The 16,515-nt window shown below is 35.9% G+C and overlaps 1 protein-coding gene across 7 annotated transcripts in view; it reads right to left on the reverse strand.

Moving 5' to 3' along the window:
• Positions 1 to 16,515, reverse strand: part of LOC149774796 (uncharacterized) — a 106,300-nt gene that overhangs the window by 23,132 nt on the left and 66,653 nt on the right. For all 7 annotated transcript variants that reach the window (XR_016416765.1, XR_016416764.1, XR_016416763.1 and 4 more), the window contains 3 exons: positions 10,238 to 10,813; positions 4,665 to 4,695; positions 1,816 to 1,878 (listed from right to left, as the gene is read on the reverse strand). Coding sequence is in view for 4 of the 7 variants with exons in the window: in XM_089944910.1 (XP_089801036.1) it covers positions 1,816 to 1,878; positions 4,665 to 4,695; positions 10,238 to 10,813 (670 nt within the window). In the remaining 3 variants the exon portion in view is untranslated. The remainder of the gene's footprint in view (positions 1 to 1,815; positions 1,879 to 4,664; positions 4,696 to 10,237; positions 10,814 to 16,515) is intronic.

Consider the following 16,515-nt stretch of genomic DNA (forward strand, 5'->3'; position numbering starts at 1 on the left):
CTGGTAGGTGAAAAATGATGAACTAATGAAACATTAGAAAGTGCTGATGTCATTTTCAATTCTCAAATTACGATTTTTAAGTTGAACAGTTGAGAATTTTCAATCTGCATTCTGAGCATTTAGTTGTAAATGTGATTATTTTACTTGCAATGTGGAGTGATCTTTATTTGTTTTACAATAAATCAGTCTCAAACTTGGTATAGTTTTAAAGTAATCACTGAACAGTAGAGGATTGAACCTGGACTGTATGAGCAGCCAATTTGTTTTCAAATAAAAACAATGACCTGCAACTTAATTAAAACATAATCAGATATACAGTTGCTATATGCTGACAAACTCAGTCAACAAGATGCTTTATTCATTGTTAACAAGCTCAGTCAATCAAATGCCATCACATCAATCAGGTACTTGATATATTGTTAACAACCTCAGTCAATCATATGCCATCACATCAATCAGGTACTTGATATATTGTTAACAACCTCAGCCAATTAGATGCCATCAAATCAATCAGGTACTTGCTATATTGTTAACAACCTCAGTCAATCAAATGCCATCACATCAATCAGGTAGTTGATATATTGTTAACAACCTCAGTCAATCAAATGCCATCACATCAATCTGATGCTTGATATATTGTTAACAGGCACAGTCTATCAGATACAAGTTCACATCATATCAAATAATGTGCTTGAGTTTCAGTCGCAATGATTCTCAACCAATAATGTGATGGCGAAGGCCTATTTAACAAATTTGATCAACAGCAAATTAGCAACAGTCTCAAAAGTGATTTAAAATCTCTATATCCAGCACAAGACCAACTCAAAGATATATGCATGTCTCGATCATAATTAAAGTCAGCCAACAGCTTGATGAGATTAATCTATTTACTTGGCGAAATGATACAAAAGTGAGTATTGATATGATTCATGATACACAGCCTACAATTTGACATATCCTAGATACACATATCACCTTGATGGTCCTTTCATCTTTTTAAGGTCTATCAGTGGTAAGGTTTGAACACAAAGTAGCCACCATCATAATTAAATTTAACATATTTCCCAGTGGGATAAACCGAAAGTTTAATAAAAGAAAAAGAAGACAAGAAATAAAGCAACATAAAACCTTCACATAAAAGTGATTATTAAATGATCAGTATTTAATTTATACAGGAGGAACAGTTTGAGAATATCTCCTTTATATTGACATATCAGAGTCTGAACATAGTGATGGCATACAATTATTAGTATGGAATTGCCAAGGAGGGGCAGATTTCAAACTTTGTGAATTTGTGACATGATGCTAATTTATAGATGGAAAGTGGGTATTCGTAATTTTGTTTTAATCTGACAGAAATAAGTCCTTGGACGCAGGACCATACCATAATGCCAGATGTATGATGAACAGTATATAACCATATATGGATACAAAGCCATACCATAAAACCAGATGCATGATGGACAACATATAACCATATATGGATACAAAACCATACCATAAAACCAGATGCATGATGGACAGCATGCAACCATATATGGATACAGAACAACACCATTAAACCAGATGCATGATGGGCAGCACATAACCATATATGGATACAAAACCATACCATAAAAGCAGATGCATGATGGACAGCACATAACCATATATGGATAGAGGACAATACCATAAAGCCAGATGCATGATGGACAGCACATGACCATATATGGATACAGAACCATAAAGCCATATATGCTAACTATTAAATGATCAGTACAGTATTTAATTCATACAGAAGAAGACAATTGATACTTTTTGACTGATAAGGTTTACCTGGAATTTTCAATGTTCTAGCTCTCAGATCTTGGACTTGAGGCAGGATCAGGTCTTGTTTAGCTGAATAAGAAAATGGTGTCTTAAAGAAAAATAGATTTATTTATTGCTACAACAAGCTAGTCATCTATGACCTGAAGAGAGCGATGTCTTAAACAATGAGATATATCTATCCATGCATGCTAGTCAACTACTGATGAATGTGCTGCATTAATACACACAAAGACATATCTATCAATAAAACAAGCTAGTCAGCTATAACTTAAAGAAACATATCTTACACACGAAGAGATCTCACATTACAACAAGCTACTCAGTTATCTATTGAGCTTAAAAGTGCAACTTACATTGAAGATTTAACAAACAAATTTAGAGACATTTTGTAAAATGTCTACTGTGATGAGGTCATCAAAAGTATACAATGGTGAAATTGGCTTTGGATCTTGTGATAGAAATGTAGAGTTACTACTCAGACATTAAAGAGTGGAAAGGAGATTTGATGGAAAACTTAAAATATTGACACTTCACCAAGCTGATGAATATGAAACCCCCAATAAAGTACACAAGTCATGCTTGAACAATAATACATAAATCTACTAAGTTTCTTCACTAAAGCTGAAGGAGGGTGTTTGACACTATAGAATGGAAACAAAAGGGTGATGGAAAACAAATTACTAAAATCACTATAAAGATAGGACACTAATGTAGGGTACAACACTAAATGACAACATAGAAATATACAAATCTTAACTACATAATCTCTAACAGACTGACCAGTCCTAACAATAACCTCTTAATGCTGAGCACATAGCAAAGGCAGCTGTTAGTACCATTTTTGGAAGTCTTTGGTATGACTCGGCCGGGGTTCAGTTGGTCTAGAAATTCTGTCAGTAGCATGTTTTCTATTGAAATTTCATCTGCTGATTGCAATTGTTATACCAATAACTATTTCAAAGTTAGTCTCTTAGTTTAATAACATAAACTTAAAAGCCCCTTATGATATAATAAATTTAGTAAAATTTGCACAAATTGTGTTGGGTGATTATGAGAAGCTTTTTAAAGCGTTGTTCAATTTTCATAACGATAGCCATATTTGACAGCTCTGTATAAGTAATTTATGCATAAAGCTGTTGATACTAGATTATTTTCTGACAAACGTAGTCAATTTCTGTTGAACAGTTTCTGAGAACAAATCCTTTTAAGCTGTTACTTCTGTTTAGCAACACTGACTTGTGATCATTTCTAGAAATGTGAAAACCCTTAATGTTGGGGTGCTTTCTGCAAGAGTTAGCGTAATTATGTTGCTCAGTTCTTCAAATGTCATTTACATGTTTTTATATTGAATTAAATGTGGTCATATCGTATGGATGGACATCACGAGCACAAAATTCGAGCCCATTACACAAGGGTCTTACGACAGATTTGTAAAATTCTCTTGAGAAATAATTGTGAATCAACTGATTGAAGTTTTTGGGCTGTTTTTGTTTTCAGTCATATTGTTGTTGTTGTTGTGGGGTTTAATGCCATTTTTCAGCACAAGATAGGCTATACATGGCAGCCAGTATTAATGGTGGAGGAAGAACCAGGGAAAACCCCGGAAAGAAAAACTGAGCCACAAGAAGCTACTGGCAAGCTTTCTTGCATACCCACATTGGCCGAACCTGAGACTCGAACCCACACAGACAGAGGTGAGATGGGAGTGATCTGTAACGGTCAGCACTTTAGACCACTTGGCCACTCGGGGCCCCATTTTCAGTCATGTGGTTTAATTTTAATGCTGTTTAATGTCAGTTGTACACACTGAAAGTCCTCTGTTCCTGGATCCCTGAGTTATATTTAGTATGTCCAATTGTATTTGGTAGCTTTTTGATAAAATCTTACTTAATGGTCTTCTTAATTTTAATAAATGCCATACTGTTTGAAGGTATAAGGTCTTCCTGCCAGGATGCTTTGTATTAAGGATGAGCAAACTATGTCAAGAACTCCAATGTAACAAACTGTAATTCCAAGTCTGATATAAATTGGATCAGAAATATTACTTCTAGGGTTCTAAATGACTTTAAGCCTAATTATCTCCCAGGCACATTTTTATCATGCAGATTAAGCAATAAGGAAGATACAATATAATATGACACAAAATAAATCTGGGAACCACATCTCTGACAATTACCCTATTGGAAACATTTATAAATGGTCGTTACCAGTTTGAATCATAACAAAAGTGAGTTACATTTATCTATCAGAAGGTAAGGAAATAATCATTGGAGGAAACATTAATTTCTAATGATAAATTCCATTTTATTTATCTAATATGGCTATCACAAGAAATATTTTATTAGAGAGAACAATGCTACAATCAGAAAATATTATTCTCTACTAACCCCTAAAAGTCATTGTTCCTTCTGTGCTTTCATAAGTTTTCCTCTTTGATAAAAGCAAAAGCTTTTCTTAAGGACACTTAGGCTTAATGCTTTAACATCCATAAATTTAGAGGTCTCTTTCAATTTCCTAATCTACACTGCATCGTCTTGCTTGTCTATCTAATGTGCAAGGTACAGAGATGGCTCTTTCAGTTTCCTCATCTACACTGCATCCTCTTACTTGTCTATCTAATGTGCAACGTATGGAGAATGCTCTCTTTCAAAACCACTGAGAATTATATATATATATATATATATATATATATATATATATATATAGAAGACCTACCAAATGAATACTAATTTATCTATTCCTGGGACAAGAAAACCTGCCTAAAGAATACTGCCTTATCCATTCCTGCAACACTAAAATAAATAGTAAGACTTCTGCTAAGGAGACTGAAACATCTTACACTTTCTTTTGCTTACCTGTATTTCCTCCTTTTCCTCCTGGATTCCCCTGCAGCACAGAAAGTGTATCATGAGAAAAAATTAACTAGTATAAAGATAAGATGTATCTTTTATATTTGTTGCCAAAGGACTATATGTTAATTTAGTATGTGATTGCTTAATTTTGTGAATTCTATGCTTAGTATGTGATGATTATTTGTGTAGACTGTATTCTGATTTATCATGTAATGCGTATTTATGTGGACTGTATTCTGATTTATCATGTAATGCGTATTTATGTGGACTGTATTCTGATTTATATGTAATGCGTATTTATGTGGACTGTATTCTGATTTATTATGTACTGCTTACTTATGTGGACTTTATTCTGATTATTATATGATTTTTATTTGTGTGGACTATATTCTGATTTATTATGTACTGCTTACTTATGTGGACTTTATTCTGATTATTATATAATTCTTATTTGTGTGGACTGTATTCTGATTTATTATGTAATGCTTACTTATGTGGACTTTATTCTGATTATTATATGATTTTTATTTGTGTGGACTATATTCTGATTTATTATGTACTGCTTACTTATGTGGACTTTATTCTGATTATTATATAATTCTTATTTGTGTGGACTATATTCTGATTTATTATGTAATGCTTACTTATGTGGACTTTATTCTGATTATTATATAATTCTTATTTGTGTGGACTATATTCTGATTTATTATGTACTGCTTACTTATGTGGACTTTATTCTGATTTATTATGTAATGCTTATTTGCGTGGACTATATTCTGATTTATTATGTACTGCTTACTTATGTGGACTTTATTCTGATTATTATATAATTCTTATTTGTGTGGACTATATTCTGATTTATTATGTAATAAATATTTATATGGAATACAAGACATTGATAGTTATGGCGATGAAACCACTAATTTATTTCCATAGACATCTTTGTCTGGGAAAACAAAACTATTTTCTGAACTACCTGTCCCAGTACAAATTGTTATAACCAGATGTTCTGAAACTAAGTAAAAATAAGAGCACAAACCATGAAGATGAATGAAATCCTGAATAGTCCTAAAATGTTATATCAAGTCAAAATGTACTGAGTTTTCCAAATGAGTTCCAGTGGTATTCTAAATAATGTGCACTACTGTAATGATGTACCAATACATGTACTGATGCATCACATCAATATAATCCTAAAATGTCTTTAAATGAATTAAATTAATTCTAAAATAACCTTAATTCCAAGTGATCTCAGCACTATGTAATTCCTATAAATGACTGATTTAAAGAAATGAATCTCTCAAGCAAACGCATCTAAACATTTTCTAAGACTGCTATTAATATTAGGTATGCTTAATTTTTAAACACACAACACAAATGGACAATACATATTCATCCTAGAATGGCATGAAGCTGTAAACAATGTCATATGCTTTACACTAACCAATCAGGAATTAGGTCACCTTGACATTTCAGGAACTCATGTCCTGAAGTCAGATCACATAACGTTTACTTAATAAGGGTACAAATCAACCCTGAGTCAATGAATGAATCCATATATTATGATCACAATAATAACCACTCATAAAAGTCTCTGAAAACACTGGACAACAAATTTTTACAAAAGTCATGTTACTGAAATAAAATTAGTCAATTCTTATCAATTTTTATGTGCTGAACACGAATATGACAGTCAAATTGCAAAATTGGCTCTAGTTTTTTTGTAATCTGCAAGAAATTAATGTTTACATAACGAAATGCATTCCAATAGTAAAAGGTCAACTGTAATAGCCTACCTATAAAAAATCAAGTCATTGACTACATCTTAGATTTCTTCGCCTGTCTCTTGTACAGCTGTTCGGGAGCATCTCTGAGGAGTGTCCAGCAGTAGTCAGCCAGCATTGTAGTGGACCATTTTCCCTGGTATCTTTGTTCCATTGTTGCGATATCTTGATGAAAACATTCGCCGTGTTCATCACTAACAATACCACAGTTGCTAGGAAAGAAATCCAAATGGGAATGAAGGAAGTGAATCTTTAGAGACATATTGCAGCCAAGTTTCTTATACTTCATCAACATGTCTTCTACTAGTTCCTTATAGTTTTCTGCCCTAACATTTCCGAGGAAGTTTGTAGAAACTAGGCGAAAAGCATTCCATGCTTGTTTCGCGTCACCTTCCAGCAAGTTGTTGAACCGGTCATCTTTGAAAAGCTCTCGAATCTGAGGACCCACAAAAACTCCCTCTTTAATCTTTGCTTCGCTGAGTCGAGGGAATTTTTCATGCAGGTATCGGAATGCTGGCAAAGTCCGGTCAATGGCTTTCACGAAGTTCTTCATCAAACCTAGTTTGATGTGAAGGGGTGGTAGCAAGATTTTCTGAGCCTCAACCAGAGCTGGGTGTTGGATATTCTTCTCTCCAATGGCTACATTCTGCCTGTGAGTCCATTCCTTCCTCATGTAGTGCATTTCCCTTGCTCGGCTATCCCACTCGCATAAGAAACACATGTATTTTGTATATCCTTGCTGCAGTCCCATTAAAAGGGCAACTACCTTCAAATCACCACAGAGGTGCCAGCTGTACTTGTTATACTCAATGGAATTCAGTAGCTGCCTTAAGTTATCGTATGTCTCTTTCATGTGGACAGCATACGCTACTGGAATAGATGGAAGAATGTTTCCATTGTGCAAAAGCACAGCCTTGAGACTCAGTTTCGAAGAGTCCACAAATAGTCTCCATTCTTGTGGGTCATGAGTGATTTTTAAAGCATTCATGAGGCCCTCAATATCGGAACAGAATATCAGATTCCTTTCCTTTCTGAAGAAAGGCTCCAATTGCTGGTGGCGCTTTCGATATGCAGTAATTGTGACATCTTCTTCTAGAAGATTCCATTGTTGGAGTCTTGATCCTAGCAATTCTGCCTTGTTCTTTGATAAGTCCAAATCACGAATCAGGTCATTTAGTTCTTTCTGTGTTATTCTGTGTGGGGTTGATGATGCACCACAGTGAAAATCTGGATCACTGCATGCTGATGGACCAGGAGAAGAACAGGTCGACTCACCTTTGTCTTCGTCAGATGAATCAAGAGAATATTCTGCTGGAGGTTCTGGAATAGGAAGTCCCTCACCATGTGGAACTGGTCTCAATGCAGACGGAATGTTTGGGTAGACTATTCTCGACTTCTTTCGCTTCGTTATTCCGCCGGAAAGAGGAGGAACCAAGCAGAAGTAACAGTCATTTAGGTGGTTGCTTGGCTCTCTCCACACCATTGGGACTGCAAACGGCATTGATGACCTTTTGCAATTCAACCACTGTGAAAGCTGTGTTGTACATGTAGCACAGCATATATGCGGAGCCCAAGGCTTGTCTTGGTCACCAACCTTGCATCCGAAGTAAAGATGATATGCCTTCTTCACTTGAGAATTGATACTTTTCTTCTGGTTGGCAAATGTCACTTCCCCACAAATATAGCAAAAATTGTCCGCGGTATTAACACACTTTCGAGGCATTACTGTTCTTTATTGTACGTAAATGGATAAAATAATAAGTTTTATGTAACAGTAGCTTGAACTGTCTCGCACAACGTCTAAAATATTTTAAATGCTGAACCTATCTGATTGGGCTTTATATAGTACACTGCTTACGTCAGCTTCAGCAGCCGCCTGGCATTAGTATAATAGGCCTACACATGTATAGTACACTGCTGACGTCAACTTACTTCAGCAGCCGCATGGCATTAGTATTGCATTGCATCAGAAAATGATGCAATCAACTGTGGATGATGTGAGCATGATGGTATTATGCAATGTTACATCATTATTCCGGATGTTGCTGCAGTCCTACTGGAGGAATTTACACAGTGAAACATAGAAAATGAGGTATATGAATATCTTCAAAACGAGAGCCAATACAAATTTTTCACGGTTATATTCGTGTTCAGCACACCAAAATACTACAGATTAGGGCCTTTTCAAGTCAGTAATGATTTCACTGTTGACCAGTGAAATTAAGCGAAAGTCTGTTTATATGAATGAACTTCCAAAAACATGGTAGTGGATGTTTGCAATGTCCCATGTAATGAGAGACATAATAATTGACATATTCATGTGGTTTGGTGCCAATACCTTTACCAAGGGTACATCACTCTGCCCGACCTTTAGCTAAATGTTTTTAGCCTGGGAGGGCTGGAGGTAGTAGTAGTTCTCCTAAGGTATTGGGTAATGTATTTAAAGAAGTGGCAGAGGTCTTGGAAACAATTTGGAAGCAATTTATTTTACGTGGGACGCAGAAAATCACTTATACAGGAGTCTTCCATACGCATACATTTACCAGATGGCAAATTCAAGGGCTTGCCAGTCCTGCTTCAACCATCTGCTGAGGTTGAAAACGTGTTGATCAAATGATCATTTTATCTGTGATTATATTTACAATGAGAAAATTCAGTAAGTGGAAGATCCCCAGATGTACAAGTTGACAGAGTACCAGAAGTTTCTAGAACTGATATTTCACATAGAACAGTATGTGTGATGTTTCGCTTTGTGCATGGAGTAAGACATTTCCTTTGCCTGACATAATTCACTCTAACTTTAATGGACAAACAAGATTTATATGTCACTGGTGTAAAGAAGTTAGAAAATTAAACTCAATGGCAACCACTGGTTCTACTCATCTGGAAATTTAGTCACTTCAGGTATGCCCAATACCCTTCTGGGAAGGAAATGCAACTTTTGCTGGAGGGATTCCTGTTTTTTTCCAAAGTAGGAGTCCTGCACTCCTAGTTTTAAAATCCTAGCCAGACCTCCAAGTCTATGTTTTTATATAATGTTGTTGTGATCATGTGAGCATTTGCACATAGGTGTATGTGTATGGCAGTGATGACTGACAATATTAACTCTACCGACTATTCATTTTCGTATGTGTATTAAATGTTTAAACGAGACAGAAAAAATACTTTAAGATTTGAATTTCCATTCATTTTCTGAAGGTTTAAATAATAATGGCTTTATTGTCAGTTGGACGACATCACCAATTTGGTCACTGGCACCTCATGGGACCACAGAACACATTTTGAGTATGAAAAAAATCCCAACATATTTTGGTATGGGATTAAGGCAAGTATGTGTCAAAACAGTTATCTATTCAAGAAGATTAGTGACAACAAGTTTTTGTAAGCTCACTGTGTTAACACAAGTCAAATCATAACCAGGTTCATTATCTCACCAGCCAGGATATCACAAGAAGTCTTTAGATAATACTTCATATTAATATTGTTTAAAATATGGCAATATGACGAGTTTAATGTTGCTTTTTCTCCCATTTTTAAAAATCTATTATGATATCCAGCTATGAAGTGATTAATGTCTGTACAAGTTTGGATTTTACAAGGGTATATGTTTCTCTTTAAGCAGACATAAACTCTCTTTGTGTAATTCATATTCTTATCATCAACAATGTGGTACGGCAAAACACATCTATCCTACATGTCTAATATCTATTTCAACATATATCTCTGTTTCAGTTTGAACATTTTTATACTTTTGCATTGAGGAGATCTCTAAAGGACTTCACTTGTACTCACCATATCCTCAAACCAAAATTGCAACAGTTTGCATGACTCAATCATATTGTCATGGAGTTCACAGCATACTTCTGCATTCTCATTGAGCAGGGACACAGGAATCAGACTGTTGATACTTTCTCCATTGTATTCAGGACACTGTATGAAGTACTCAAACTTCAGACTCTGGCCCAGATAACCAATGATCTTGATGAGAGTGTTAGTGACAAACTCTCTGACCCCAATGCACAATTTTGAAGATGGTGTTGTGTCTTTGATGCCCATTCTTGTGACCCTCATAAATATGATGTAGTCCTTAACATGAAGGGTCAGTTTGTGATAATGGTCCAGCTGAAAAACACCACACCCACAGAAGATCAGATTCTCTAGTGTCTCCTCTTTCTTCCTTGTGGCTATTGGCCAGTGTGCAATGCAGGCAGCAATAAGTCTATGGAAAATGGGAGACGGCAAATATTTTCCCATGAAGAGAAAACATAGGACTGAGGAGCTTTCCATCTGAGGGTTTGGTAATGGGCAGATGACCTCTCTGGGAGTTTTCTGACGGAGCATGCATGGAGCAAGAAAGTAATTCTCCTCCTAAAAGGTAAAAGGATTCATTTTAATGTGAAAATTGTCAGGGAGATAAATGTTTCATTTTTAATAATAAAGCCCCATATGAGGAAACATAAATGAATCCTTTATCTCCCTGAGGGCCGCAGCAGAAAACTGAAAAGCAACAACTATATAGCTACACAAGTTCTGGTGGGTCATTCAAAATCAGCCTGCGGGCCGCATGTGGCCCACGGGTTGGAAAGCACTGCTTTAGAAGGTGTGAATAGATTATTAGATCTTTTCAGCGTCTTTATAATGTGTGTATAGATTATTAGATCCTTTCAGTGTCTTTATAAGGTGTGTATAGATTATTTGATCTTTTCAGTGTCTTTATAAGGATTGTACATTTATTAGATCTTTTCAGTGTCTTTATATGGTGTGTATATATTATTAGATCATACCAGTGTCTTTAGAAGGTGTGCATATATTATTAGATCTTTTCAGTGTCTTTAGAAGGTGTGAATAGATTATTTGATTTTTTCAGTGTCTTTATAAGGATTGTACATTTATTAGATCTTTTCATGTGTCTTTAAAGGTGTGTATAGATTATTAGATCTTTACAGTGTCTTTATAAGGTGTGTTTAGATTATTAGATCTTTTCAGTGTCTTCAGAATGTGTGTATAGATTATTAGATCTTTTCAATGTCTTTATAAGGTGTGTACATATTATTAGATCTTTTCAGTATCTTTAGAACAGTGCTGTCCAACCTTTTTGACACCATGGGCCACTGAAAAATGTTTTTTCTTGAAGTTGAGGGCTGCAGCAGAAAACTTAAAAGCAAGAACTATATAGCTACGCAAGTTCTGGTGGTTCATTCAAAATCAGCCTGCGGGCCGCATGTGGCCCATGGGTTGGACAGCACTGCTTTAGAAGGTGTGTATAGATTATTAGATCTTTTTCAGTGTCTTAATAAAGTGTGTATAGATTATTAGATCTTTTCAGTGTCTTTAGAAGGTGTGTATAGATTATTAGCTTATTTCAATGTCTTTATAACGTGTGCACATATTATTAGATCTTACCAGTGTCTTTAGAAGGTGTTTACATGTTATTAGATCTTTTCAGTGTCTTTATAAGGTGTGTATAGATTATTAGAACTTTTCAGTGTCTTTGAAAGGTGTTTACATATTCTTAGATCTTTTCAGTGCCTTTAGAAGGTGTGTACACATTATTAGATCTTTTCAGTGTCTTTATAAGGTGTGTATAGATTATTAGATCTTTCCAGTATCTTCAGGTGTGTATAGATTAGATCTTTTCAGTGTCTTTGAAAGGTTCTTACATATTAGATCTTTTCAGTGTCTTTAGAAGGTGTGTATAGATTTTTAGATCTTCTCAGTGTCTTTATAAGGTGTGTATAGATTATTTGATCTTTTCAGTGTCTTTATAAGGTGTGTGTATATTATTAGATCTTTTCAGTATCTTCAGGTCTGTATAGATTATTAGATCTTATCAGTGTCTTTATAAGGTGTGTACATATTATTAGACCTTTTCATGTGTCTTTAAAATGTGTGTATAGATTATTAGATCTTTTCAGTGTCTTAATAATGTGTGTATAGATTATTAGATGTTTATAGTGTCTTTATAAGGTGTGTATAGATTATTAGATCTTTTCAGTGTCTTTATAAGATGTGTATAGATTATTAGATCTTTTCAGTGTCTTTAGAAGGCATCTATATATTCTCTGATCTTTTCAGTGTCATTATAAGGTTTGTTCATTTATTAGATCTTTGCATGTGTCTTTAAAAGGTGTGTATTGATTATTAATTCTTTTCAATATCTTTATAAGGTGTATACATATTATTAGATGATATCAGTATCTTTAGAAGTTGTGTATAGATTATTAGATCTTTTCAGTGTCCTTAGAAGGTGTCTATAGATTATTTGATTCTATCAATGTCTTTAGAAAATGTGTATAGATTATTGGATATATTCCAAGTATGATTGAAATTAGATCATAACTGTGGGTTCCAGATTTAGTGGTAGCAAGCAGCTGTTGACAACCAGATGACACAATAAATGACAGCTGTAGACCAATATTATGAACTGAAGGTGTACAAATGATATTCATAACAAGCAAATCTTGACAGGCAGATGACACACAATGAGTGAAAGATGTAGAGTCATAATATAAAGTCACACGGGTACAAAGTAAAAATCATAATTTAATTGATTAAATGTAGTTTAAGTAATACACAATGCATCCTTCTCTGGCCCCTTGCTGGGACTGTCTTTGTCTAATATGGTTTCTCTGCCCAGACATGATGTCATTGCAGCTAATATATGTTAACAATCTGGTAACTAAACTTAGATACGTTGTCATGCTGAAGCAATCAGATGATTGTGTCAGGGCATCAGTCATACAGCCTGTAGAGATAAATTCCTTCATTAAGACAGCCGTTATAGTAGAGTCGACCCTCTTGTTCGCCATTAATGGCTAAATATGACTTGACACTACTGGAGAATTAGTCTCTGCCCAATATAAGACAAATATTTTCTAGACAAAGCATTCATTTCAGCTGGTGATAAAGGAAATGCTTAATTCGTTTTTTTTTTTGGGGGGGAGGGAGGGAATGTAGCAGCAACATTGATATAATCAGCCAATTCTCAGAATAGACAAATTCCCCCATGCGCAACCGGAACTACCTTCAATAAAGCCTAATGGATTGACAGTTACGCGGTGGTGGAATTGCAAAATATCATGGATATGTTGGCCGAAAGTATTCACTCCTTCATTGACTCTAGGAATATTGGCACGAGGGAAGCACGGATCCATCGGACATGCTATTCTTTAGACATCCAGAGTTATTGCTGACGGATGACCATTTTGACAACAAAGCAGCACTATGGGAAGGCAACTGCCACCCCTTCTGTCACAGTTGCAACATAATCTCAGACCCATTTGGCGTTTGAGCTAACTTCAACCAAGTTTGTTAAAAGAATAAATGGATATGCAGTGGAGTCCTTGCCGTTCATGGAGATAGTGCATCTGAATCATCGCTAACAAATTAAAGAAGGTTCACTGATTCCTCCAGCTCTCATCTTCTAGGTTCGGTCAGCACGATATCACTGTCTTTTCTACTTCTTTCTGCCATATTGTACGGTCACCTAGAATAATGGAGGCTGTTTTCACCTCGGTGGTCATAACTATGCATTGATACTGCCCGGATATGAAAAAGTGCAGGGATTTGCCACCCACCTTAAGTAGAAGAAATCACAGAATAGGTTCTGGAACTACCAATATTAACAAACAGAGTGTAATTTTGTTTCATTTTACCATAAAGTGATCTTTCCATGTTCGATGGAGGTTTCAAGGTGCAGTTGAATACACTACATCGATTTAACGATAAAACTACACTGCACTTTCCATGTTTCAAGTACCAATTTGGCACTTTTCATTTTGTATCTTTTCGCAAAACACTATGCTCTGTCTATCAAACCTTCCTATGTCATGGCTATTGGCTATGTGCACAGACTGAACATTATATCTCCCTGATCCAACCAACTCCTTTCTTCTTCCAAACTTCTGCAATTGCTTCATAAACTTTTACAGCACACAGATGCCAGACTACCAACTGATAATGTATACAAAACGCCAATTCCTGTCCTGATATGACTCAATCACAATGCCTTCCATGTGGCTCTATTTAAGTCCATATTTCAACTTGCATTTTGGGCATTCCTGTGGGTAGGGGAAATGACAACCTCCAAATTTAACTTCAGTTCTCTCAGGTTCAGATCAGTGACAATTGTTTAGTTGTTGAGTTTACTACAACACTCCAAGAGTACCCTTTATTGCCGTACGTGTCATGGCCACCCTTAAAAATAATGACAGGACCAGTGCACTATCCATGCACTATGTCAATGTTTACAACTGCTGGGTTGTCATTCGGACCCACGCTTCCTTACCAAGGAAAGGGTTTCACATAACTAAGCAGCTGAACCAATCCTTGCCCACACTGCTCTTGCTATGTGATTGTAATCCTCAATTATTCAAGACTCATAGTTTTAGGATTGGAGCAAAAATGGAGGATGCTAAGCTGGCTTTATCGGACAGTCTTGTTCGGATCTTAGATAGGTGGCAGTGAGATGTTTTTAATACATCTGCCTGAGCGATAGAATTTCTTGTTTGTAATTCAGTGCTGACTTCGTTATTTCTACACATTTTCATAGCACTTTCTACTGCCTGGTTCTGCTTTCCAATTATTCTGCTTTCAGGTTTCATGGGTGCACAGACCGATACAGCCATCCACATCATTGAGGATGTGACCATCTTACAACACATTCTTCCACTGGTGTTCTGTGACATGGAATAAACACGTTTATGGATATCGTGCGGACAGTTCAGAAGTCAAATGGGTGCACAGACCGACAGAGCCGTCCATATCATATGGCACAGAACTTCATACGGGTTCATTGAAGAGCACATCATATGGGTTCATTGAAGACGTGACTATCTTACAACACTTCGGTTTCACACTGGCATTCTGTGATATGGAGTTCAAATGTTTTTGGATCTTGTGTGCCCCTTGAATTCAGAATTCTATTTTGACACAACATGTGCAGGAGTTTGAGTTTTTCTGTGTCCGATAATATTAGGTCAGTGTACAGAACTGGCTTCAAGCATTTTTTGAATTTTGGCACTTTCAGATGTTGTTTGTTCGTACTCTTTACATGAACTCTCAAATGTTTTGATTTATTTTGTCACATGCTGTCACACCCTGCGATGTGATGAGAAAATTCCACCGTATTTGGATATTAGCTGGAACTCTCCTTTGTGATCAACTGTTACTCATGGACAATGGTTGCACCTTAAGTAGAACTATCTTTATTGCTACCATTAAGGCTGTTTTGTTCAGGTTAGGTTATGATTCATATCACTATAATGGATACACCTTCCACATGGGGGCACCAGTTACCAGTGCTGCAAAGGCTGGAATTCCAGACCATCTGATCCAATCTTGGGTCGATGGTCTTCTAATATATGTTGTAGATATATTCAGGTGCACCCCAATAGTGTTATCTTTGTGTATAGGCAGATGTCACAGCATGTGCGTCATTTGTCAGCTGTGTATAGGCAGATGTCACAGCATGTGCGTCATTTGTCAGCTCACACTTGTGTTGATCAATGCACTATTCTGCTTCAATACTTGCTGATACCATCATTCAGTTTTGGAACACTTCAGAGATGTTGTATAGCTGTACATGCCAATCATTTATTTTCTCATCTTAAGCAACATTGTCTTTTCAGCTGTATCTTCAATGAGTGGACATGTGACTTCCTAACTGGTTATCTAATACATATATCTAATAATGATACATTTAGGCACATAAGGATGATCATGTGTTTCAAAACCTAGTTTATGTGCTTTCCACATTATTGCATTCAAAATCATTATTATCTTTACTTATCCTTACATTTCCTTAAACTGTGGGTCTTCGTTACCGTCACACTGTTTGATAATCACAGGGCTTCATTCACTTTGGGCCATTGCCAAGTTTCATGCATTCACAACTTTGCTTCTGACCCACAATTTGCATCAGTACTTAAATGTACTCAACTATTATGACCATATACTTCATACCCTCTTCCTACGGTGCATGTATCGGCTAATGTTTGTTATCATAACAATTCTCAGGATCAAACTTATTGATTTTTCATTATCAGTGTCCCTATATACTTCGTATCAGC

This window comes from Sinohyriopsis cumingii, unplaced genomic scaffold (assembly GCF_028554795.1).
Source record: "Sinohyriopsis cumingii isolate HCF-2022 unplaced genomic scaffold, ASM2855479v2 utg000160l, whole genome shotgun sequence".
Lineage (NCBI taxonomy): Eukaryota > Metazoa > Mollusca > Bivalvia > Unionida > Unionidae > Sinohyriopsis > Sinohyriopsis cumingii.